The sequence below is a fragment of the Chaetodon trifascialis genome, chromosome 20 (assembly GCF_039877785.1).
Source record: "Chaetodon trifascialis isolate fChaTrf1 chromosome 20, fChaTrf1.hap1, whole genome shotgun sequence".
NCBI lineage: Eukaryota > Metazoa > Chordata > Actinopteri > Chaetodontiformes > Chaetodontidae > Chaetodon > Chaetodon trifascialis.
The window spans coordinates 15,881,267-15,905,931 of NC_092075.1; the positions used below are offsets into that span (position 1 = coordinate 15,881,267).

At 40.7% G+C, this 24,665-nt stretch overlaps 3 protein-coding genes across 3 annotated transcripts; all 3 read left to right on the forward strand.

Annotated features, from left to right (window-relative positions):
- Nucleotides 1-250: 250 nt before the first annotated feature.
- On the forward strand, nt 251-10,268 carry prkab1a (protein kinase, AMP-activated, beta 1 non-catalytic subunit, a). Its single transcript, XM_070989313.1, has 8 exons — nt 251-509; nt 2,215-2,397; nt 2,499-2,668; nt 5,871-5,964; nt 6,288-6,402; nt 6,580-6,713; nt 6,820-6,888; nt 8,429-10,268. The coding sequence occupies exons 2-8, from the start codon at nt 2,248-2,250 to the stop codon at nt 8,504-8,506; spliced, it is 810 nt and encodes a 269-aa protein (XP_070845414.1). The 5' UTR covers nt 251-509; nt 2,215-2,247; the 3' UTR covers nt 8,507-10,268.
- Nucleotides 10,269-16,978: 6,710 nt separating this feature from the next.
- On the forward strand, nt 16,979-17,870 carry LOC139348808 (phospholipase A2-like). The gene is made up of 4 exons (XM_070989157.1): nt 16,979-17,027; nt 17,121-17,268; nt 17,369-17,502; nt 17,752-17,870. Exons 1-4 carry the CDS (start codon nt 16,979-16,981, stop codon nt 17,868-17,870), a joined length of 450 nt encoding a protein of 149 aa, XP_070845258.1.
- A 3,341-nt stretch (nt 17,871-21,211) lies between these two features.
- On the forward strand, nt 21,212-22,098 carry LOC139348793 (phospholipase A2-like). The gene is made up of 4 exons (XM_070989137.1): nt 21,212-21,260; nt 21,354-21,507; nt 21,603-21,736; nt 21,980-22,098. The coding sequence occupies exons 1-4, from the start codon at nt 21,212-21,214 to the stop codon at nt 22,096-22,098; spliced, it is 456 nt and encodes a 151-aa protein (XP_070845238.1).
- The last annotated feature ends 2,567 nt before the right edge of the window (nt 22,099-24,665 follow it).

Consider the following 24,665-nt stretch of genomic DNA (forward strand, 5'->3'; position numbering starts at 1 on the left):
TAGTAGTAGTTGTAATAGCAGTTCATATTTCTGGGAAGTGTTCCAAATTTTCAATTCAGATGCATATTGTTTGTTATTTGTTTTACAGGAAACATACATTTTTATGCATTAGAAATTTAAGACTCAGACCCAGTTTATCGGCTCTCAACGTGAGTAACGCTGTGTTTTTATGCCGTACATCGACACTGTACTTGACTCACGCTTCCATCTAGTGTTGAGTACATAAAATGACATCTACGTGATGAGAGACGTCATTTTACATCAGTGGCAGTCATGGTCATATTTCAAGTGTCTTGTTTACATGATAGTTTGTGCATTTGGGGAATCAGTGTATTGTGTGATTATTCAGTAGTTTCTAATATAGTGCGCCTCATTTTTATGTTTGACCTACTGCGCGTGCGCAGACCAGGGGGCGGGTTTGTTTAGTGTGACTAAATGTTTGTTTTCAGCTCCGGTGAAATGGGTATTACGAGCTAATACGGACAGCTACGGCGTTAGACGTTTCTCAGGTAAAAAGCCAGATGACTGTCTGTATTCACAGTCAGTGCATTCATTGTTTAAATTATACCACTTTCAAGCAGCAGCCAGTAGCACTGTTTGGATTGACAGGACTTCCAGCCGGCTACACAACACACTGATGCTAGCTGCTAATGAGCGTTAGCTTCAGTAAACCATGTATACCATGCATACGTTACCTCGTATTGACACTGAGGTGCTATTGCCTGAAACTAAGCTACCTGCGGTCCAGTCAATACAGGTGAATCAAGATATAATCCCACAAAAGTTAAAGGAGCTTCCGGGTTCAGCCTTCAGTTAAAACGAGCTAGCGTAACTTTAGCCTTGGCTAGGGGTCACTGCCGTTGATGGCTAATGTCAATATCATTGCGCGTAGCGTTAGTTAGCATCTCTGTGTCACTGCATGCTGCACCAATATAAAGGGTAATAGGACTGCATAATGTTACGTCCTCTTTATATGATCGTATCACTAATGTTGTTAGAGCATCATGACTAGTGGTGGAAACAGTAACATTACTTTAGTCAAATTCTCAGTACTATCATATAGTGGAAAATACACCAACTCCGTCATCAACAGCAGTGCAGAAAAGGCAAAACCCTGGAAAAACGACATCATCTTAATGACCTTACTTATTATAAAGTCAGATCTTGCAGTAAGCGATTAATCCAATTTATTTGATCACATATCGACAGGAAAGTATGTATATTTTATATTAATGTTTTATTTTATTTTATTATTATATTTATATTTTCAGTCGCGCCTGTGGGGAAATGTCTTTGGCTTTTCCAAGGTCACCTCTGATTGCTGGTATCATTTCATTTGACAGCAATAGGAAACTCAGTATCCACTGATTTGACACATGCTGGGAATAAATAATCCTTTACTTTAAATACCATATCTGCCTTTATTTTGTCAAGGTTATGTTACTGCTGCTGACTTGTGCAGCTGACAGTGCAGATTGATTTTCTGCACTGCTTTAGTAACATGCGGCAGTAACATATATCAGAAAAACATGAGTAAAACATGATGAAAGCCAAGGTATTCGTTGATTCTGTTGGATTTTCACTCTCAAGAGAGTTTCTAGTCTCCGCAAATCTAAATTCTATATTGTACTGTAGTCAAAGAGCAAAAACTTTTAAAACCCAGTGTTATACTTGCAAATGGTTAGTAGTAATGTCACAAAATGTGATATGTAGTAAAAAGGGTGTCCAACACAGTACTGAGCTTTTGAAAAAAGAAGGTATCATACTGAAAGAAATGTGATGTGAGGATAATTTTAAGCCTAACATAACCAGACATGTAAACTATAACAATGCAGGTGCCCAGGTGGTGCATTGTAAAATGTGTGGCTGCTGCTATTCAGTTTCCAGCTGCAGGGATTGCCTTCTGATCATAGAGTATGTTTTGTTTATGAAGCCATATTCCAAAGAACTGGCCAGTTCACTGGTCAGGTGTGGAGTGTAAGCCCGCCAAGTCCTGCTACATGGTTCTGACCCACAGTTGCTTGTAATTTGATAGGACAGGACAGGAACTTTAGTGCTATTCTAATCCTCTTTCTCATTTCAGTCATGAGGTCTTTGAAAGCCACATCTGTTGCCAGTTCATCAGCTGTTAATAATTAATGACCTTATTTAAAAAGTCAGATCTCGTGCAGTCTTTCCTGGGGTGCTGGTTAACTTTACAATTCCTGCTCACAGTGACCTTGTACCAGCCAACTAGAAGACAAAGTCATGGGGAATACAAGCAGCGAGAGGGCTGCCATGGGCCAGGGGGAAAAGGCTCAGCGGAGGGACAGCCGAGGAACCAAGGAGGGAGAGAGGCCAAAAATCCTGATGGACAGCCCAGAGGATGCTGATATTTTTCATGGTGAAGACATGAAAGTAAGTTGTGCTCCTGTCTCACACACAGTTTATCTGTTTCCAGCATGGTCTTGCCAGTAGAATTAGACAAATGAATGGTGGTTGTCTGATGGGTATTTTAGGCTCCTTTAGAGAAAGAGGAGTTCCTTGCATGGCAGCAGGACCTGGAGGCAGATGATAAAGGGCCGACTTTAGACCGACCAACAGTCTTTCGCTGGACTGGAGATGGCAAAGAGGTCTACCTCTCTGGATCCTTCAACAACTGGGCCAACAAGATTCCACTTATTAGAAGGTGAGGGGGCGTCCTAAACTCTGGACGTAGTGTATTTTTTCTGTGTCATGAAATTTAGTCCATACTCATTGCTAGTTATTTAATAGGAACAGTTCTACCACTTCTCATGAAGCTAATAAAAAACTGAAATACAATTGTTTTTTCATGAAACAGCTAGTTGTTTCATGCAGGAAAGATCCAACCTTTCAATATATCTTTAAGTGCCTGTGAGTAAGAATGGTTTTCTAGACCCAGTGTAGTGACTTGTAGCTTGCTAACTAGAGGGCATATATAATATTGATGAGTAGGATTGGGCAGTAATCCGGTAATAAGGTATCCCACGGTATCTAAAAATAGCAACGGTATCAGTTTCATTACCATCATTTAAAAAATGCTGCGCATATAGGTCTATAGGGATCTAACATAACTGTAGCATCGTCACAACAAAAATGAAGTCCACTCTGTTCAGTGTATTTGCTTGAATTTTTACTCGAGAAAAAGGTGACTGTGCAAAAGTACATGCTACAAAAAGAACCTGAGCAGTTTTACGGGTGTTATAACACAGGTATGTCCAGGCGCTCATATGGGCGCGTCTGGGCAGAATACCGTTATCTCGTCCAAGCACACGGAGAAACTCCTCTGTTGAAAACACTTTTTCAGCCTGTTTTCTGCTTGCTATTGTTCTTAGCTCTCGTAAAAGGACGAAATGCAAATAAAACAGTAAAATAACACTTCGGGCTGCTCAGCAGAGTCCTCTGTGAGCGCTCTGCTCGTTCATGAGACGGAGCGGTGAAACTAACTGCATAGTTACGCTGGTCAATAGCTCAGCGACCCGCCCACATTCACCATAGAAACACCAATGACGATCCAGAAGGAAGTAAGCCCAGAGATAGGTTATTGCATGAAGAGCGCTCCCTCCACTCTAGAAACCCCCTCCTTTTTATGTAAACAAGCAGGACCTTCGTGATTGATCTCAAACTAACACAGAGTCATAGGAGGAGACATTGGCAGCCTTTTTTCGGGCTGGAATATAACTTTTGACCACAAAACAGCAAAGGTAAAACATGCTTTATAATTTAGTAAAGTTTTTTTCCTGCTACTCTTTGGCTGCTAGCTCGCCGAGTTTTCGTCGCACAGTGTGGAGGCAGACATCTTCGTGATCATCAGACTCTCTGCTTTCATATGATACCAGTCCTTTGAGATTTGCGTGAAGTGGTGAAATCAGCAGATGCCGTGCACTATTTTCGTGCTTTCGTTACACGCACATATAATTACACATATTGCTCATATTTCGTGGGGTATGAATTATGTTTCGTTTGGGTGCCAATGTTTGGTAGAGGCTTTTAACTGAGTTTCCCCCCTTCATTCTGGTATGCTACTGTCGTGGAATGTGAAGGCCAAATGCACAAACCACAATCAGGCCCAAAACACTCAAAAATAGCCGTCCAATTGTTTTCAAAGAAATCCTTCTTTTTTAACGAAATGCCCAATAAAGATAAAAATTGTAAAAATCCAATAAAGATAAAGGGTGTCGAATAAAAATAGAGGATGTCCAATGAAAATGAAAAAGAGTCGAATAGAATAAAAAGGTGTCTGATAAGAACAAACTCTGCGGGAGTCAGAAGTCCGAGGAGCAAAAATACTTTATTGTGCACAATAAAGGGGAACACGCTCAGAAACACAAAAAGTGCAATCCTGACGAGCTCCGAAGTAGAATGGTCAGTGCTCTGTTTTTATACACTTCAGCTAGGTTTTTACCATGCCCTGTGGGCATCTTTTGTTTTTTGTGAGTTGCTTCTCATCTTACACCGTAAGGTCATCTCAGGGCAGCTGCTCTGACCTTAAAATCCCCTATCTTTCCCAGATTTGCATTGTTACATCAAAGGTGCATCCCAAGGAGGCAGTCAATTTATTTTTCTCTCTATTCTTCCCAAATTACATCATTATCTTTTGGTTTTTGTTTCATACTTAAAGTTAAAAGTTTACAACTTTATTGCAGGCACAGAGTGTATAACAGAAAGCATAAAAACAATACTTTGGTCATTAAGTGCACATAAAGTGATTATGAGAACTTTCAATCCATCAGTGATTATAGTAAACACACAATTATAAAGAATATATGCTTTAAGATTACTTCAGGACAGTGAGGTTATGTTAGGTCACACAGGGTAGCAGCTGCCTGAACACCTGCACACCCCACGAAGGGGGGTTTCAAAATCTCAGGAATAGCAGCTGCCCAAACACCTGCAAGGCCACGAAGGGGGGTTTCAAGATGAGGGGGTTTCGAGGAAGGGGGGTTTCAGAATCTCGGGCAACGAACACTGTCCTCAAATCTCAGACCATGAGCATTCTCCTTCCGTCATATCCATGATCACTCCCCCTTCTGTCTCAGTGTATCCCAGATTCATCCATCCATCCATCCATTTTCTATGCCGCTTATCCCTTTCGGGGTCGCGGGGGGGCCGGAGCCTATCTCGGCTGTCAGCGGGCGAGAGGCGGGGTACACCCTGGACCGGTCGCCAGCCGATCACAGGGCACATACACACAACCATTCACACTCACACTCACACCTAGGGGCAATTTAGAGTCACCAATCAACCTAATGAGCATGTTTTTGGTCTGTGGGAGGAAGCCGGAGTACCCAGAGAGAACCCACTCATGCACGGGAAGAACATGCAAACTTCACACAGAAAGGCCTGACCCGGGAATCGAACCAGCGACCTTCTTGCTGTGAGGCACGCGCACTACCTGCTGCGCCACCGTGCAGCCCTATCCCAGATTCATGCTCAGTATATCGGCTGTGGCCAGGTGTCATTCTGAGGGCAGTGCATCACACTAACACACTTCATCAGAGCTATTATAATATAAGGCTCAACAAATCTATCTTCTTCAGTCATTTGCTACCATTGATTATAACACTATATTCTATTTCTCCAGTGAATACATGACATCATCACTTATCTGTTAGAAAAATTTACACTACACTACGAGTTAGGACTGGTGCTTCTTCGCGTGAGCATTGACCGTCTGAACTGCGCGCATGTCACGCTGCCCTGCAAAGTGATTTTTAATTAGTCACGGTAATACCGTATACCCCGGGAAAATGTGGGGAAAGTTTGACGGTATCAAAATTTGGATACCGCCTAACTCTATTGATGAGGTTAAAGAGAAATACTTTTCACTCTCCTGTGTGCTAAAAGCTCTCTCTTTTCATCTGTCAAAGTCAGAACACCTTTGTGGCCATTGTTGATCTACCTGAAGGGGAGCATCAGTACAAATTTTACGTGGATGGCCAGTGGACCCACGACCCAGCTGAGGTAAGCAATTATTCCTGCTCTCCAACGTGACTTTTTCCCCAGACAGTATCGATTATCCCATGTTATCCTGTTTATCTGTGAAGAAACAGGAGCGAATGTGAAAAGAATTCCCATGCACTTGACAAATGAGGGACATTTTTGAAAGACAGAGTTGAAGATCTTGCTTCGTGAGATATTGTTCACCTGTAATTTGCTTCAGGGGTTGTTTAGTCACATGCCTTTAAACTTAAACAGTGGTTATTTATCATAGAAATTACATTGTGTGTGTGGTTTATACTTTCGGGCATTCCTTTTGAATTTGATTTTCTCATGTTTCTTCACAGCCAGTTATAACCAGCCAACTAGGGACAGTCAACAATGTCATCCAGGTGAAGAAAACTGACTTCGAGGTGTTTGACGCTCTAATGGTGGACTCGCAGAAATGCTCTGACATGTCAGGTGAGTGCTGACAAACCATTTTCATGTCACATTCTGTGATATGTGCTGTTGGGTTCTGTTGCTTAATGAAAAGAGGCCATGATTTGTAAACAGGTCCGTGGAAATGTTTGAAACTGATGTTCCATCTCAGTCATACTCTTCCTCCCTCACTCTGCTTCTCTTCCTCTCCTGAATTAGACCTCTCCAGCTCTCCTCCCGGGCCGTATCATCAGGATGCCTATATTCCTAAACAGGAAGAGAAGTTTAAGTCTCCACCCATACTTCCACCTCACCTGCTGCAGGTCATCCTCAACAAAGACACTGGAATTTCTGTAAGTAACTCACAGTTTCTTGTGGATTTTCCTGAAAGAAAAGAACTTCTTTATTGTGTGCTGCAACCTTCTCATGACTTACATGAATTTATTTTTTCATATCCAGTGTGACCCTGCGTTACTCCCAGAACCCAACCACGTCATGCTCAACCACCTCTATGCTCTATCCATTAAGGTAGGCTCTCAAGTTGACTGAATGATGCCAAAAATAATTTTTGTGTTTGCTGTTTTTTCAGCACCATGTGGCTGCTGAAATGTGGGAAAACTTTTCTGTGGTGACACTTGAGAAATGACCAGCTTTGTTAGTATTTTTAATAGAAACTGTGAGCCACTGCAGCTGCTAGCAAGCATGCCCGAAACTTGCACAGCAGATTGGAGTGCCGGCAATGATAACAAGCTGCTAATGGGGGAGCTGAAGGACAGATAATTGGCCTTTCCCCCCACATTATGACAGGAAAAACAGGCTACATGTGCATGTCAAGCTATGGATGCTAACAGCAGTGTCAGACTAGATTGGGGGAAAAGAGGAAGAATCATTCTTACTTGTACCTCCAGTTATGGATTCCCATCTAAACCACACAGTATTTTCCATGTCAGTCGACAGCTGGACAGATAGTTGTACTAGTTATTGATTTTTTCCTATTACTGTAAAATAATATTTTTTGTTTTTAGCATGCCGCTTTCTCTCTTTCTCTTGAAAGCAACTTGGGTGCCCAGAGCTTTACAATTGTAATCAAATAATTATGCAGTAGCAGATAAAATGCTGGAGCTCTGTTGGTTGTTCCGTGTTATATGAAAATTCCAAAATCACATACTGACTGTCAAATCATCTTTTTATTACTTACAAATGCTGCTTAATGGCACATTTATTGGATAATTTCAAAGCTTCTGGCATAAAATTAGCCTAATAGAAAGCCACCTTTTTGTTGCTAGTGTAATGGAATAAACAAGCCACTGCAAACAGAACAGTTGTGTGTGTTTTGCATTAAAAGTTCATTTACTGGACTTTGGAGAGTGTCGGGAAGTTTCAGGCAGAATTTTCTCTCTGGGACGAAATGGGTAAATTTCCATACTAGCTCATAATGAGTGTTTTTGTTTCTAAACAGCAAGAGTAACTCACATAAACGTATTGCTTACCTAAATGACAAGCACCTGTTGCTCCTAATGTGATCATTCCTCAGCAGCAGTTAAAATAAGCCTCCTGCTTAAGTCCATCATCAAGGCTGCGCCTTCACAGTAAAAGCCCTCTAGTGGTTCACTGGTGATAGACCTATAAAGGATAGATCAAGCCTTTCTTAAAACAACACCTGCATGTCCATATGTACACTGAAACATCCTCTTGTCCATACTGGCTGTTGAGAGATCCCATCCTAAAATGCTTCCAATAGAAGAGCTGCAGTTCTTGTTTTGTGCTAAAATGTTCTTTGAAGTTTGTCTTTGTTAAAATGAGGCCAAAGGAATAGTTGCTTAACAGCAGTAGACAGGAATGTACAAGTAGTAGACTTTATATTGCCTCATTGTTGATGGGGATTAATGAGTGGAGCAGGCCGTCCAGACTAGTGGGTGGCTTTCCTGCTAATCTCTGGTTTACAGTATGGTGACACTGCACATGGTATGAGTGATGGTATTGTTCCCACTGGCTCACTTCTATCATTGTTTAAAGTGCTGAGTTCTTAAACTAAATTTTTCCTTCATGTTACATTTTTCTGTTCCAGGATGGAGTGATGGTGCTCAGTGCGACACACCGCTACAAGAAGAAGTATGTCACCACCTTACTATATAAACCCATCTGATTGAAGACTGACTTTTCAGTCCTGTCCCAGTGTGTTAACTGTACACCGAGTGTACAAAATATGAGCTCCATCCATTTTTTTGATCACAGAGAAAGAGCAGATGAATGCAGGCGACATTGCTCACGGGTTTGATTTGCTCACACGTCCAGATCCTGATTTGAAGATTAACACACAGCGCTCTGAATGTCAGCGTGTCACCACTTGTGTTCATTACCCAAACCTGAGAAAGGCCAGCAGCCACCTGGATGAGAATCTGAGATGAATCTAAGGCTATGAGATTATATCTTGTACACTCACTGTGTGTCCAGTTATTGTCTGTTTAGGATGATAAAAGTCACTCAGTTGCTCCAATCCTATATAATCCGCCTTTATTTGTTCACCGATTGCCCTCTGTAGTTTGCAACAACACAATCTTTGCTTAGTAGACATAGACAGGCAGTAATAATGAGGTGGGGCACCATGGCTCGTCTGTGGTCAAAACAGTGGCAAACGTAATGAGGATTGGTAATGCTGGGAAAGTCTCACTTTAAGTTCTCAGATGCATGAGGCTGCTGTGGTGTTTCCCATGACTGAGAGGACAACAGCAGTACAATCAAGAATATGAACGTTAAGGTCGAAGGAAAAGAAAGCACCGCAGTAGTTCTCCACTGTTTTCATTTAGCCTGTTTCTCTTGAGAAGTTGTTATTTAATGATACCCACAACACACAGAGTAGATCTTTTCTATTATTTGTGAAGTATTCAGTGATGTATTTTTTTCTTCTTTGGTTGGCGGTGTGGTTTGTTTCATTGTCATAAACCCTTTTTCTATAGTTAGTTGCAGTATTGTTGTCAAGACCATTCCAGTCAATATGTAGACAAGTTGAGACCAAAAGCACCAACCGAGTTATGTTTCGAGAAATGAATTTGGTCTAAACTTTAGAGTAACTTTATTAGTTTTGCACTATGATGATAAACCTTTATTTTTAAAGTAGAATATGCATACAATGTATGTACACTCACGGCACGACAATGTCATCAGGATAATGCTTATTACCCTTTTTGAACGTCTAAGCAGGTTTAGTGGTCTTCACAATGATGTACCTTTGCACAGTAACACGACTTATCCTCTTTCATACAGTGTAAATGCATTACAAAAAATTAAGTCACACCAGATAGCTGTTCACCACCGGCTCAGTCAACATGGCATCATTGGCGTTTGTTTCTCTAAAATGATGTCTCGGATTAACTCATGGTTGACGAGAAAGACGTATAACAGGGAACAAAGTGTTGAAGATATTTGATGAAGAGAAAGCAATCACTGAACCACAGCACCGATGAAGGGACAAGTGAAGGATCATGTGACTGAGTTGTACTGTTAATGAAGATTTCTTCTGTACTGTTTGTGTTTCATGAAGACTGAAGGGTTAGAATGTGTTTTCAGTTAAATGTATGACTTACACCACCTATTCACAGCAATGTATCATTGTCAAATATGCTATCTTAGTATAATTACCACTAACAAATGAGACCATGGTGTTAATTATATTTCTTCTATGCTATGGGCCAGTAGAGGCTGACAATCTCCTCAGTGAAGGTCTCATTTGTTTGTGTTACTTCTGCTGTGACAGTTAACACGTAAATGATTTATTGGTGTTAAAATGCTTGACTTTTACTTAAACTGCAATATCACTAAAAGTGTCGTTGACCCTTTGCACCAAGCTGGCATGTACACATTTTTTCATTTTGAGAGACATTTGTATTAAAGAATCAGTTACAAATCCATATGCAGTTTGTTTGGTTTTTGATTGGACTGTAGCTCTTTGTCAACATTTGTGCTCATATTTGTATTGTCAGCCTCATTCATTCATACAATTAAAACTTATATTTACCATATGCTTGACAAAAAAATAGACCATCAAGCAGATATTCAGTTTGGAAACTGCTTTCGATACAAATGCAATTGTTTTTCATTGTTGCTGGTTGGCACAAAGATCTTTAACATTTTTACAATGTGATGTCTCAAGTGTTGTACTCACCCATACTATTGGTATCTTCACTAACCTACAGCAAACACCTAAAAGTCATGATAAGAGCCAAACCAAACACAGAAATATGAGTTATGAATTCACAGATGTGCCAGAAAAGCTGAAACATTCTCCTCCGCAGGTGCTGTTCTCATCATATCATCAGTATTCATATCACCATTGCTCTTAAAGTCTGGGATTTTCCATGGCTCTGTACATATGGTGAGACACGTCAAGGCACAGGTTGTGTTAGGTAATTATGAGGGTGTTACATAATTATGCAAAAGTGTCTCCAGAAAGTACTGTGAATGCAAACTTCACGTGAGTGACTTCAAGTGATGATGGTGGTCATTTTCTCTGGTACACGCTTCGCTTCGCTTCACTTACTACAAAGCAAACAAGACATTCTTTGGTGTCATGATGTGTCTTGCACAGTGGCACAGTAACCAGGCATGACCCATGAATCTTTTTAGAAGCCATGACCAAGGCAACTATGGCTGTCAAGTATGAATCAAGCATTGCTGATATGTATATTTTCAAGAGGATGGAGTCAATGAAATACATAAAGATAGAGAGCACAGTCCTAAACTAAAGCAGCTTGATCTGCAACATTAATTATTTAATTAAAGATACATCTAAATACTTTTTTTTTGTGATAAACACCAATAGGTTACATGTTCCAGATGTTTGTCATTTGCTGGTAACTGGTAAAGTGTTCAGGAAAACAAAAAAAAAAGATTTTTGAAAATGCGAACATTAAACCCATATGAGATTAATATTGAACATCTCATTCATTCACAGATTTTCTTCCATTCAGCCACAAGAGCATTATAGAGGTCGACCACTGATGTTGGACGATGAGGCCTGACTCACAGTCTGTGTTCCAGTTCATCCCAAATGATGTTAGCCTGCACGTAGTCTGTGCAGACAGGTGCATCACAGTCAGAACATATCCGTTGTGTGATAGTAGGAAAATTGGGTCTGATAAAGCTTGTAGGCAAAATCACCACTCATAAGGTAAGCTAGCACTGCCATAGGGACAAGGTTATGCTGAGGATACGCTGGGCTGGTTTAAAAAACAATAACCAGCTAGGCGGGCAGGCCTTGACTAAGCAAACATGAAGATCCAGATCTTACGAAAGACATCAGTTGTTATATAAGACTTACAAGTGATCTCATAGTCTTCTTCACAATGGGCCCATTGTTTTAGATTGTTTACTCAAACTTGCAACAGTTATGGCCAGAACTTTGATATCATGTTAGAGCTTGATACTTGATATTATTCATACCCACATGGACGAAGACTCGACTGAGAGATGGGTGCAGCTCAATAACTGCAGGAATGTGCTGGAGTATATCCAGGATCCTTGCACCAGAAAAACGATTTGTTAAGGGGAGTTATGCAAAGCAAACAAATCTACTCCATCCAGTCGACGAGGAAAGATGAAGACCTTTGGATGACGAGACTGACGCTACATTGTTGGATACATGTGCGTAGCTTCCATCCTGGTGGAGCAAAACAGCTCTTTTATCTCTGCCTAATGTCAAGGTCACATGATGGACAGCATTAAAACCTGCTAATCTGCTCCTCACCAGACATTACTGTGGGCTACATTATTTAACAGTCGTGATGAAGTTTCAACAGGTCGTGCTCAGATGGGAGCAGCTGTAAAGGAAGCAGTGCAACAGACCACCACTCTTCTAATGTTATAATTAACTGATACTCATCGTGTTGCTCACACATTGGCAATGATGCACAGATAACATGGAGAAAGAAGCCTGTGTGTCGAAATGGGGAATGCTGACTGTGGTAAACAAACATTGCTGCAGGAGAGGCTTCACAAAGTATTTAAAAAAAAAAAAGAATGTAATAGCAGAGCCCATAGAGATGCAATGCTTGTTCTTCCCTGCCAATAAAGTAACCCTCAAAAGCATTAAAAAAATACAATTATTAAAGTAATTAAGAGAAGGAGCAGTGACTCCTCACATCTGTGAAAGCTGGAATCGTGAAATGCTTTTAAACGAAGAATCACAAATCACAAATGATTATCAAAATACAAAATAGTTCTAATTAATTTTTTGTCAGCTAACTGGTTAATAAACTAATCGATTCAGCCGTGCTTGCATAAACTGTTGGATAGTTTACAGCAAAACATCATATTTTAGAAGCTCTTCAGATGTTTTTCACAAGTTGACATCGTGAATCAATATGACAGCTGTGACCATTCCATCTGTTTTTATTAGCTCTTTCGCATGGCATACGGTTTAGTGATGACTGGATCTTCAACTGCCAGACTGCACTGCAGAGTGCCATTCCAGTGCAGTCTGGCAGTACGACACCTATGCTCTTGTAGGTTTCTCCTCCTTCTTCTTCTGGTTGATTTCTGACAGACTAGATGCAGCAAGGTTATTGCTGGCCTCTGCCGGTCCTCTTCCTCTTCTGTTGAGTTTTATGCATCCATATGAATTGCATTACCACCAACTGCTCGATTGTAACAGCTTCACAGTGAAAATTACAATGTCCACCCAAAGCGATGCCATTCATGACATCGTCCATTCTATACCCAAAAGCCTGTCTGAGTTGGTGCAAATGCTTCCTCCCGTGTAGCGCTTAGATTTTCTCCAGATATGTCCACCATGTTCAAGAATCTCCTGCGTCCAGCACAACCTCGATCATTTCTGACTAACCCTTATTCCAATAGCATAATTAATAACCCCACACTACTTATTGTTAATGCAGATATTCCTTTCCTGCTCCTTTTCCTTTGGTGCTGCCACTATTCCCTTTTTTTCTCTTCATTCTCTTAGCCACTTCAGCACATACTAAACCCTTTTCTGGTCCAATCTATTCACTTTTATTTCCTTAATTCCCTTTGGGCACTCTGCTGACCCTGCACGATGATTTCCCTCACGGGGTAGGTGCTTTGCTTGCTCTTTGTCCTCTAAGCACTCAACCACATAGCAATTATCCTTCCCGCCCCTACATACTGCAGCAACATATCCATATTCCTGACAGCAGAAACATCTGAGAGCTCTCTCATAAAGCTTCACCTTGTGACACACATATTCAACATACACTCTCTTCAACTCCCCCTCAAAAGTCAAACACGCCAACTTACTGTCCTTTTCCCCTTCTCTGAATCTTGTCAGCAATATCCTGAAAATATCCTGAAATGACAGTGGCATGCCACTGACCACTCTCATCTTTAATTGTTTCTGATGCAAGTGAGAAGCAAGTCACCTAGATATAATTTGAAAATATATTAATGTACTCTATCTCCTTGAAGGCGGGTAGACAGGAGGATGCCGCTCAACGCAGGAGTGGGAATTCAGTTGTAGTGAGGTATTGGCAAAAAACTGTCCCTATGAAGCCCCTAGAAATTCAAAGAACAGATGTAGAAAGCTGATTCACTCATTGCTGATAGGCTGTGGAGGACCAAAGGCTAGTCAAATCTCATCATGCTTCATCAACATCATTACACTTTGGAGGCCTTGGGACAGCAGGTAGTTGCCGCATCTACAATGATTCTCCCAAATTGGCTTGTGGTAGTCCTACTGGCAGCTCCTCATGGTGAAGTATGTATGATGATAAAAGATGAATGCTGTACATCTATGTGTAATCAGAACTCAGCGAACTCCAGTGGGTCATAGAGAGGTTAGTAACCTTACAAAAGGAGTTAAAGGATGATGCAGGACAGGATGGCAGTGCTGGCTGGCTAGATTAGATCCAAGGTGGCTCAGTGAGGGCTCTCCTTATGAAACTATTGATTTATATATTGTGACTTTCAGATACTGATTAGAACTACTCAGTTCTTTTTCAACTTTCTTTTCATTGTTGTAATCATGTTTGCATTAACTTGATTTATGTATTATAGGTAGATCAGGTAGTGTTCCTGAAGATTTTGTTTTCCTTCCTCCTCCAACCTTTGATTTGGCTTCTTCTTTCATGGCATTTATAGTTAGGATAGTTAGACACAGTGATCTTTTTCCATTGTCTTCCACCTTAAACCAGCAAGGTAAGAAAATGAGATAGATAATCTGAAGGTTTGAGTTAGCATGAAATGCTATAAGAGGAAAGTTAAGTTAGTTTCCACTCTTATTCTTATTCTGGGCGCTGTCTGTGGTGAGAACACAGGATGACACATTGTTTCTTGTTTTTTCACACAGGGTATAACTGACCCAAATGCTGAACTCAAAGAGAGTCATAACAGAAAAGTCAATGGTTTAATGAATAGTTCAGAAAATGTGCAACAGATGAGTCTCAAGGACATCCACAAACAAAGGCTGACGAGACAGCTGACAGTGAACAGGCAGGACAAGTGTTCAAATCCAAATAACTCATGACATACAGACTGACAGGGCAGAGTCAGGAAAGCAGACAAGGAAAGCCATGTGGATGAACAGACAATTTGACAAATACTGGGGAAAGCTGGTCCTTAAATACTGTGGCAGCAGGTGAGTCTTGACTGCATGATTAGGAGCAGGTGTGTCCATGAGAGGAGGAGGCCAGTTCAGACCTGCCAGCCATGACCTGCAGTGACAGGGGAGAGACAGACAGGAAACGGAGAGAAAGCAAAACACAAAGACACAATAGAAAAGGGAGGGGAAAACTACTACTCAAGCGAACTTCAGTCAGAGGAGATCATGCGATGTTGATAACAATTGAAGGTCTGTTCCTAAACAGACACTGAAAGGAAAGTGGGACATCTGAATTGGTCATAAAGTCAAAGCAAAACAATGATTTCCCTGAATGACAATGATAACTATAAACTTTATTTGTATGTCACCTTTCTAACAAGAACTGCAGCTCAAAGTGTTTTACAACAAAGGAATCGTATGCACCAAGTAAAAAAAGGCATAAAACATAAAACAGTTTTAGAAAATGTATGCAAAGAAAATAAAAACACTTCATAATAATAAAGAAATGAGATAAAACGAAGGATGAAATAAAACCACCAAAGGTCTCCAAACTCTCTTATTTCTTTAATACAATGGCAGTCAACAATTTGAGCATCAATAGTCGAGGACTTTGCAGTATTTTGCATTGTGTGAAAACTTAACCAATTTACTTCTGAAACAAACAAGCATAACAGAGCCTCCCAATTTCCTGATTGACAGAGATTCACCACTGGTCTTGATTAACCGAAATAGGCCTATTTCAGGCTACCCCAGAGCATCTTCCCACGTCTTTAACCTCAGGGCGGGTATTTTCTGTGTCAGGCACAGCCTGAAGCTGCCCCAGAAAGCACCACCCTGTTGTGGTGCTGCAGGGATTAAAAAACATGATAGGATAGACAGATTGGACTTTAAACCCACTGAATAGCTGCAATAAAATAAAGTAAAAATAGAGTACATAGAATGCATAAAATCAAGTGAAATACAACATGTTAAAAGAAGTGCGAGAACGATCTGACCTGTATTCAGAAATTCATAGCTAGTTAAAAGCTAAAGTTTTAGCTTCCTTTTGAAAACATTTAGTGAGCTGGGTTCCCTGATGTCTATAAGCAGTATGCTCCAGAGCTTTGAAGAGTAATTGACAAAGCCTGCATCCAAAAATTTCATTCTTCTGTTGTCGTGAACCTAAAATAAACCAGCAGCAAATGATCGCAGTGTTCCTGAAGGCAAATAGTGAACAGAGCTGGCAATGTAGCTTGGTCCTAGCCCATCAAGGGCTTTGTATACAAGGAGGGGGACCTTGAAATTCAGAATGTTACAAGAAGCCAGTGCAGAGCAGCTAAAGCTGGACTAATGTGCTCTCTGTTCTTGGTTCTGGTTAATAGCCAAGCTGCCGTATGATTATGCTGAAGTCTTTCAGTGTTTTTTGCAGGAGGCCAGTAAATAGTGCTGCACAGTAATCGAGCTTGACAAAAAAGCATGAATCAGTTTTTCAGCATCTTTTTGATTTCTAAATGGTCATACAAAGTTAAGTCGCTAAGGTGGAAAAATTAAGTTTCCATGACATTGTTGATGTGGGATTTGAACAGTTGTTTTGGGAGTATTAGAGAAAGTTGCTAATCTGCCAACAACTGTACTAACTACATGTCAGGTGTTCATCCCTGAAGGAGACAAAATGTTCTGTGACATGCAAGACTGTCTGTAGAGCTACAGCTACAAAATCATGGTCAACTCTCTTAGCCAACATGTTTGTTGGTTTGCTGAATTCACTTTGTTCTAGAACATTTCCACCAAACTCTGAAACATAACTTGGAATCCTATCTTAGTCCTCCCTCCCACAACATGGATCCCTAACCCCAAGGCAGAGCAACTCTAGTCTAGACGTAACATCAAACACATTCAAATGACAAGGCTCAGGCTTTGGAAATGTTAGCAGAGAGTGCGAGTGCATCACAGGGCGTGTGAAACTTTTAAGTATGAACAGCTGGGTCAAGGTCGCATGCTTGATATATATTAAGGGGGACCTGATGTTAGAGTGAGAGCTGCTGTGTGACTGGCCCTCTGACCTACAGGATGAATAGCCTCCAGACTCTGCTTCTCTTGGCTGCAAGCCTCTCTGTTGGTGAGTGCAACTTGACTAAAGCTGTATTGAACAGATGCCTCATCGAATAGAGTATGAATACAATTCTGATTGTGCCTCCTTGTTGTGCTTCAGCCCAGTCTTCGGACCACAGGGCACTACACCAATTTCGAAACATGATCCTGTGTGCGATGCCTGATAGCTGGCCCATTTTTGACTATGCCGACTATGGCTGCTACTGCGGAAAAGGAGGCTCCGGCAATCCTGTGGATGATCTGGACAGGTCACGATTCAGTCACTCTGCTTCATATTCCAACGACGTAAAAATAAAATCTTGGCCAGTCTGTTTCAAAATTTGTCTTGTTTGGCTTTTTGACGTGTAGGTGCTGCCAAGTGCATGACCAGTGTTATGGTGATGCTATGCAACACTCTGAGTGCTGGCCCATCCTGGACAATCCTTACACTGAGTTGTATCACTACAGCTGTAACAAGCAAAACAAGAAGATCACCTGTGGCAGTGAGTACACTGAAACACCCTGATCTTTTTGGGAGGCTTTTGATCTTCTAAATGTAATTTGATCATAGACTCAGCAGGAATATAGTTGTTTCTCCAACAGCAGATTTACTGACTTTGCATTCAAGATGATATAAATGTTGATGAGAAAACTGTTGCCGTTACATTCAAAGTGGCACTTTTCTCAGTTTCTTTCATTTAGTGCTGGTTGTTCTTGGTATCACAGTGTGCTCTCTACTTTATCTTCCTCAGGCAAAAACAATGCATGTGAGATGTTCATCTGTGAGTGTGACAGGAAAGCTGCTGAGTGTTTTGCCAGAACACCTTGGATCCCCGAGCACGAGCACCTGCCCAGCGACCGCTGTTACTAATGACCGCGTAGCGACATCAAATTGGGAAATAACCATTTTTTTTTAGTTTTCACAAGTGACAGAACAATTTGTTGTGGTTTCATGACTTGATAGAAATTTTAACAAGGACCTTGTATATCCCCCAAATAATATACATATTTTTCTTTTAATCCATACATTGAATGGAACTGGCTGGACTACATCTTTCTGTCATTGTACCTTGTAGATTAACCTAATATACTTAAATAATTAATTGAATACACTACAATTTTGGTGACCAATAAACATCCATCATTCATTCATTCGCTCCATGTGCTTGTTGGTAACTGTAAAGTTGTCCTGATAATAAACACATTTAGATCTGCATCTCGCATTTTGCCTCACATGCTGTTTACAGATGACCAGTTATTTCAGGGTGTGATGCTAAGTCAAGTTACCACAGAGGGCACAATGGTCCAACTTCTTCTTTCCTAGTCTACAGGATGAAATCTGTAGTTTATGTATTTTAATAAGAAGCAGCATTTTTCATTTCTGTTTCATGAATGAAGGAGAATTTCATATTGTTTCACACTGACACTGACAGGCTCATCGTTTGCCTGACAGATGTACAAATAATTACATGTATGTGTGTGCAGTTGATACAGTATGCAAAACAACCATGCAATGGAAATGCCCACTCCAAACCATGTCCTAATTTTGCCAACAACTACCTTTGGCAACAACCATATTAGCTAGCCACAATACAAACAGTGTTGTGTAACAAACAATCCATTTTCAACCGCTTTTATAGAATCATTTCTATAATTTCATTCTCTTTTCAGTTGCTACACACAGCTATCAGGGCACCAGATGGTTGCAAGCAAAGTTTTGGTTGCTTTTGAGACAATTTGGCACCAGAATAAAGCAAATCCAGTCACTGCAGCCTAATGTCTTGGCTTCAGCTAGCCACCACTGTTAACTCCCAGCAGCTCACTGTTTGTGATCACAGCTGTGGCTGCAGCACACTGGATGAGTCTTCCGGCTATTGTTCAGTCAACACCAAACATCAGCACTCTAAGCACCAGCAGCTGGTATCTGGCCGCTTGTCATCAGCCAGCTGTGGCTGCTGCTGGGTCCAAGATAAAATGAGAGAAATAGCAAAAGCAAATGTGACGTGTGTGTGTGTGTGTGTGTGTGTGTGTGTGTGTGTGTGTGTGTGTGTGTGTGTGTGTATACATACATACACACACACACACACACACACACACACACCCACACACACACACACACACACACACACACACACACACACACACACACATTCTTACTGTCCTTCCATTACAACTACAGAACACAGAACAGAGCTTTCATCTTCTTTAAATAATTAAAATCATCGTGTGCCATTCAATTTTCCCAAGATAACAGTCACACTTAGAGTACCACTATGAAATGGGAAAGAGTGGTTTGTGGTACAATGTATTTTACTAGTGGAATGTAACAAAAAAAAAAAAGTCATTCGGGTTAGAGGTCTTCATTCTGCCTTTATTAGGCATTATAGAAGAAGACAGGAAACAAGTAAAGACAGGGAGGGGTATTACATGCAATGAATGTCCTTGGCTACATACACATACATGTGGCACAATAAGTCCTGTTGGTCAATAAACAAAATAATTTCTTGGATGTGATGTAACCTATGCTCAGATCATTCGATATATGTTTCCTATGTGTTTATGGGGAGAAAGTGTTTTTTGTAGTTAGGAGTTAGGGAACAATATTATTCATTGCTAGTGTCATTGTCAGGCAGTGGCACGAGTAAAGCACCTGTAAATCACCTGCAGGTGTTTGCCTTTGAGTTCCAGAAATGCGGAAAGTAGCAGTGATCTTTTTATTTGACAAAGGGGGATTTTGCAGCTGCCATGCACTGTGCATGGGTTTTGTTTGGCCAATATGGTGACCGAATTGTAACAAACTCATATTACAGTTAAACAGATATGTTTCTGAAAACAACTGAAGCAAGAAAAATGTGATGCATTAACAGAACTTGTTTTCCTATTTGATCAACACTGCATTGTTTTGCAGTTTAAGTTTTCAGCCCCAGTTCTCACAATACAGTGCTTTATATCTGTAAATTTGTTTCCAGATTTTCATTGGGGTTCAATGTTTAGAAAATAAATAGTTTAAATATATTGTATTTTGTGTGATTTGTCATAAAAGTATGGTAAATGCATTTAGAAAAGAATCGCATTAATTTGGTGACATTTATCAAAAGAAAATTAGCAATATTTATGGAATTATAGTTCTATAGTAATTATAGTAATTATAATTATAGTGAGGGCTGCACAGTGGCGCAGCAGGTAGTGCGCGTGCCTCACAGCAAGAAGGTCACAGGTTCAATTCCCGGGTTGGGCCTCTCTGTGTTAAGTTTGCATGTTCTTCCCGTGCCCCTAGGTGTGAGTGTGAATGGTTGTGTGTATGTGCCCTGCGATCGGCTGGCGACCGGTCCAGGGTGTACCCTGCCTCTCGCCCGTTGACAGCCGGCCCCCCTGCAACCCCGAAAGGGATAAGCGGCATAGAAAATGGATGGGTGGATAATTATAGTGAGTAAACTGACTTAATACAACTAAGTAATTTAAAATGACAAAAAGGAAAAATCTACTTAATTACTTCGTAACAGTAAATTGTAAGATTTACTTCATATTTTGATGAAAGCAACATTCCTATCTGAAAAAACAAATTTACTTAATTGAAATAAATATGAAGTGTAACTTAACAGTAAGTATCAGTCACTTAATATCGTCATGAATGTTAACTTTAGTGGTAAGTACATTTTACTGGATACTGGCAAGTGAGTTGTACTTGATATTAAAGCAGTAAAATTTACTTCGGATTCTTACAAGGATTTTATCAAGCGAATCCTACAAGTTATTTTTTTCAGTGCAGGAACAGAGAGCACATAAGTCTGCTCAGCGGCTGCTCAGCGGCTTTCAACTTTATTTTATTGCAGCTAATCAGGTTCTATCTTACGTTACTCATTCACCTTATAAAAAACCATGTAAGTGTTTTCTTAATCCCTGCAGCACCACAACAGGGTGGTGCTTTCTGGGGTGGCTTCAGGCTGTGCCTGACACAGATAATACCCACAGTGAGGTTAAAGTCATGGGAAGACGTTCTGGGGTAGCCTGAAATAGGCCTATAAGAAATAAGAGAGTTTGGAGACCTTTGATGTTTTTTTTCATCCTTCGTTTTGGAAGTGTTAGCAGAGAGTGCCAGTGTATCATGGTGTGTGAAAGTGTTAAGTATAAAGAGCTGGGTCAAGGTCGCATGCTCGAAGGACCTGATATTAGAGTGAGAGCTGCTGTGTGACTGGCCCTCTGACCTACAGGATGAATAGCCTCCAGACTCTGCTTCTCTTGGCTGCAAGCCTCTCTGTTGGTGAGTGCAACTTGACTAAAGCTGTATTGAACAGATGCCTCATCGAATAGAGTATGAATACAATTCTGATTGTGTCTCCTTGTTGTGCTTCAGCCCAGTCCTTTGAAGAGCGCTGCAACGCACTAAACCAATTTCGAAACATGATTCTGTGTGTGATGCCTGATAGCTGGCCCATTTTTGACTATGCCGACTATGGCTGCTACTGCGGATTTGGAGGCTCCGGCAATCCTGTGGATGATCTGGACAGGTCAGATTAAGTCACTCTGCTTCATATTCCAACGACGTAAAAATAAAATCTTGGCCAGTTTCAAAATTTGTTTTGTTTGGCTTTTTAACGTGTAGGTGCTGCCAAGTGCATGACCAGTGTTATGATGGTGCTATGCTACACCTTAATTTCTGGCCCATCCTGGACAATCCTTACACTACATTGTATCACTACAGCTGTAACAAGCAAAACAAGAAGATCACCTGTGGCAGTGAGTACACTGAAACACCCTGATCTTAGGGAGGCTTTTGATCTTCTAAACGTAATTTGATCATAAACTCAGCAGTAATATAATTGTTTTTCCATCAACAAATTTACTGACCTTGCATTCAAGATGATATAAATAACACATGATGAGAAAAACTGTTGCTGTTACATTCAAATTGAAACTTTCTTTCATTTAGTGCTGGTTGTTTTTGGTATCACAGTGTGCTCTCTACTTTATCTTCCTCAGGCGAAAACAACAAATATCAGATGTTCATCTGTGAATGTGACAGGGAAGCTGCTGAGTGTTTTGCCAGAGCACCTTATATCCCCGAGCACAAGCACCTGCCCAGCGACCGCTGTTTGTAATGACCTCACAGCTATATCAATTTGGGAAATAACCATTTCTTTTAGTTTTCACAAGTGACAGAACAATTTGTTGTGGTTTCATGGCTTAACAGAAATTTTAACAAGGACCTTATATACCCCCCCCCCAATAATACACACACACACACACACACACACACACACACACACACACACACACACACACACACACACACACACACACACACACACACACACACACATATATATATTCTTTAACAATCCTATTCTATTATTCTATTCAAATTCTTTTCAGTCCACCAATTGAAGGAACTGGCTGGACTACATCTTGCTGTCATCGCACCTGATATGATTACACTAAAATACTTAAAAACAACAAATTGAATACACTGTGATTATGGTGACCTATATAAATTCTCCTCATAATAAACACATTTAGATCTGTATCTCTCATTTGACCTCACATGCTGTTTACAGATGACCAGTTAATTCAGGGTATGATGCTAACTCAACCAACCACAGAGGGCACACTGGTCCTTTTTTTTCTTTTCTAGTCTACAGGATGAAATCTGCAGTGCTTGTTATTTATGTATTTTAATGAGAAACAGCATTTTTCACTTCTGTTTTATGAACGAATGAGGCCTATGAATGAGGACCTAATATTGTCTCACTGTTTTACCATCTGACACTCAGATCTGACTATCATGTGCCATTCAATTTGCACAAGATAGCAGTCACACTCAGAGTACCACTATGAAATGGGAAAGATTGGTTTGTGGTACAATGCACTTTACTACTGTGCACTTCACAGTCCACAGGGCGGCAGTGGCTCAGAGGGTTGAGCGGTCATCTGCCAATCTGGAGGTCAGTGGTTTGATCCTTGGCCTTGGCAGTCCACACACCGAAGTATCTTTGGGCAAGATACTGATCCCCAAAACGGCCCACATCGGTGTGTGAATTCATATATATGTTGCTTTGGATAAAAGCGTCTGCCAAATGACTGTGAGTGTACTTGAAACTACTGGAGTTTAAAAAAAAAAGAGAGAGAGGCATTCATCTGAGAAATTTTAATGTTCTGTTGACTAAGAAAAGGGGCATTTTTGCCTTTATTAGATGTAACCTATGTTAAGAGCATTCTATGTTATGTTTCCCATGTGTTTATGCCAGTGTCATTGGCAGTAGCACCTGTAAATCACCAGCAGGTGTCAGTGTATGCGCAGTCTCTTGTTCGTCAGCTAATGTATTTTGCAGGTAAAGTGGTGATATTATTTAGGTATAACAGCTACTGGGCTAGAATGATATTTATGTACTTTTTGTGGCATTGTGCTTGGTTCTGTGTTTATTAGCCAGTTAGCGGCTAATGTGAGGTCTGTGCTCACCATTGTAGCAGAAGGAGTGTGTGGTGGTAGCTTTGACAATGAGGCCTCATGTGAGGGAGCCCCCATCAGTCATACTGGCATTTTATACAACTCTTTGTTAAGAAATATGGTTTTATGCCGAGCCATGATTATTTACATGAAAATGAATGAAACATATTACCCTTGAAAGAGTTTGAGAAGTAGTGTAATCTTTATTTTTATTTTTTTGTTATTTTTCATTGTGAACAAGTCAGACAATGAGAGTCTCTGTGTAAGAGAGGCAAGCAGAAAGTGCTGTGTAGAGATTCTCAGCCATAGGTCATATTTGAGAGCCTGTGTGACATCACTCTGTGCACCTCTGCACATGTACATGTGGTATGTGCCATCAAGATGCTCCTATTACTGCTAGTCTTTATAATATTTGCCCCTGTTTTAATTTGTGTGACGACTGCTTTGTGTGACTGAATTGTCTTGTTGTGATGTATGTATGTAACGTTCATGTCCCAAATAAATAAAGCTGAATCACATTTCTTTAAGATGCAACTTTGTATTTTACCCCTTTTGGATAAGCAGTAGTTCACGCTCCTCCTGTATTTCATACTTGTTTGGACCAAACTGTTTGAAATATTACACAATTGATCTTAAGTTGCAAGATGTTGGAAACTAAATAATACTCTCAGCTGAACAAATACATATAAATCAGTTCACTATACTTCTGTGGTTCTGTTTCTGTTTGTTACTCATTGGCTCTTAAGAGTGGAGAGATCTAAAACCTGACACCCTCCCAACACTGTGGAGTCACATGAATAAATAAGTACCTTTGGGTACAAGGTGTGTAAACCTGCTACATGTGCAAACCGCTCACACGTAGCATTCCAGATGACGTCACTCAGCACAAAAGCAGTGGTCCTGGGAGGACACCAGCCTGAAAGTGAAGAAATGTGTCTAACAGTCAGGTGACTAAGAAGGAATGGAACAACCAAAGAACAGGTGGAGACTCTCTCACTGTGGCTGCCATGGCATCCCGTGATGACTGCATGTAAACACAGGCCCACGCATTCTTCAAAGTGCATGCTGGCCCTGAAGTTGCCATGTTTACTTGCCATTTGCCACACCAATCACATACCATACAGTACAAGATGTAACAGTTCCCAGCGTGTTGTTCCAGTTTTCACGGGCGTTTCTGGAACAGTTTCCTCCCGGCCAATACACGTGTGTCAGTTTGCCCAG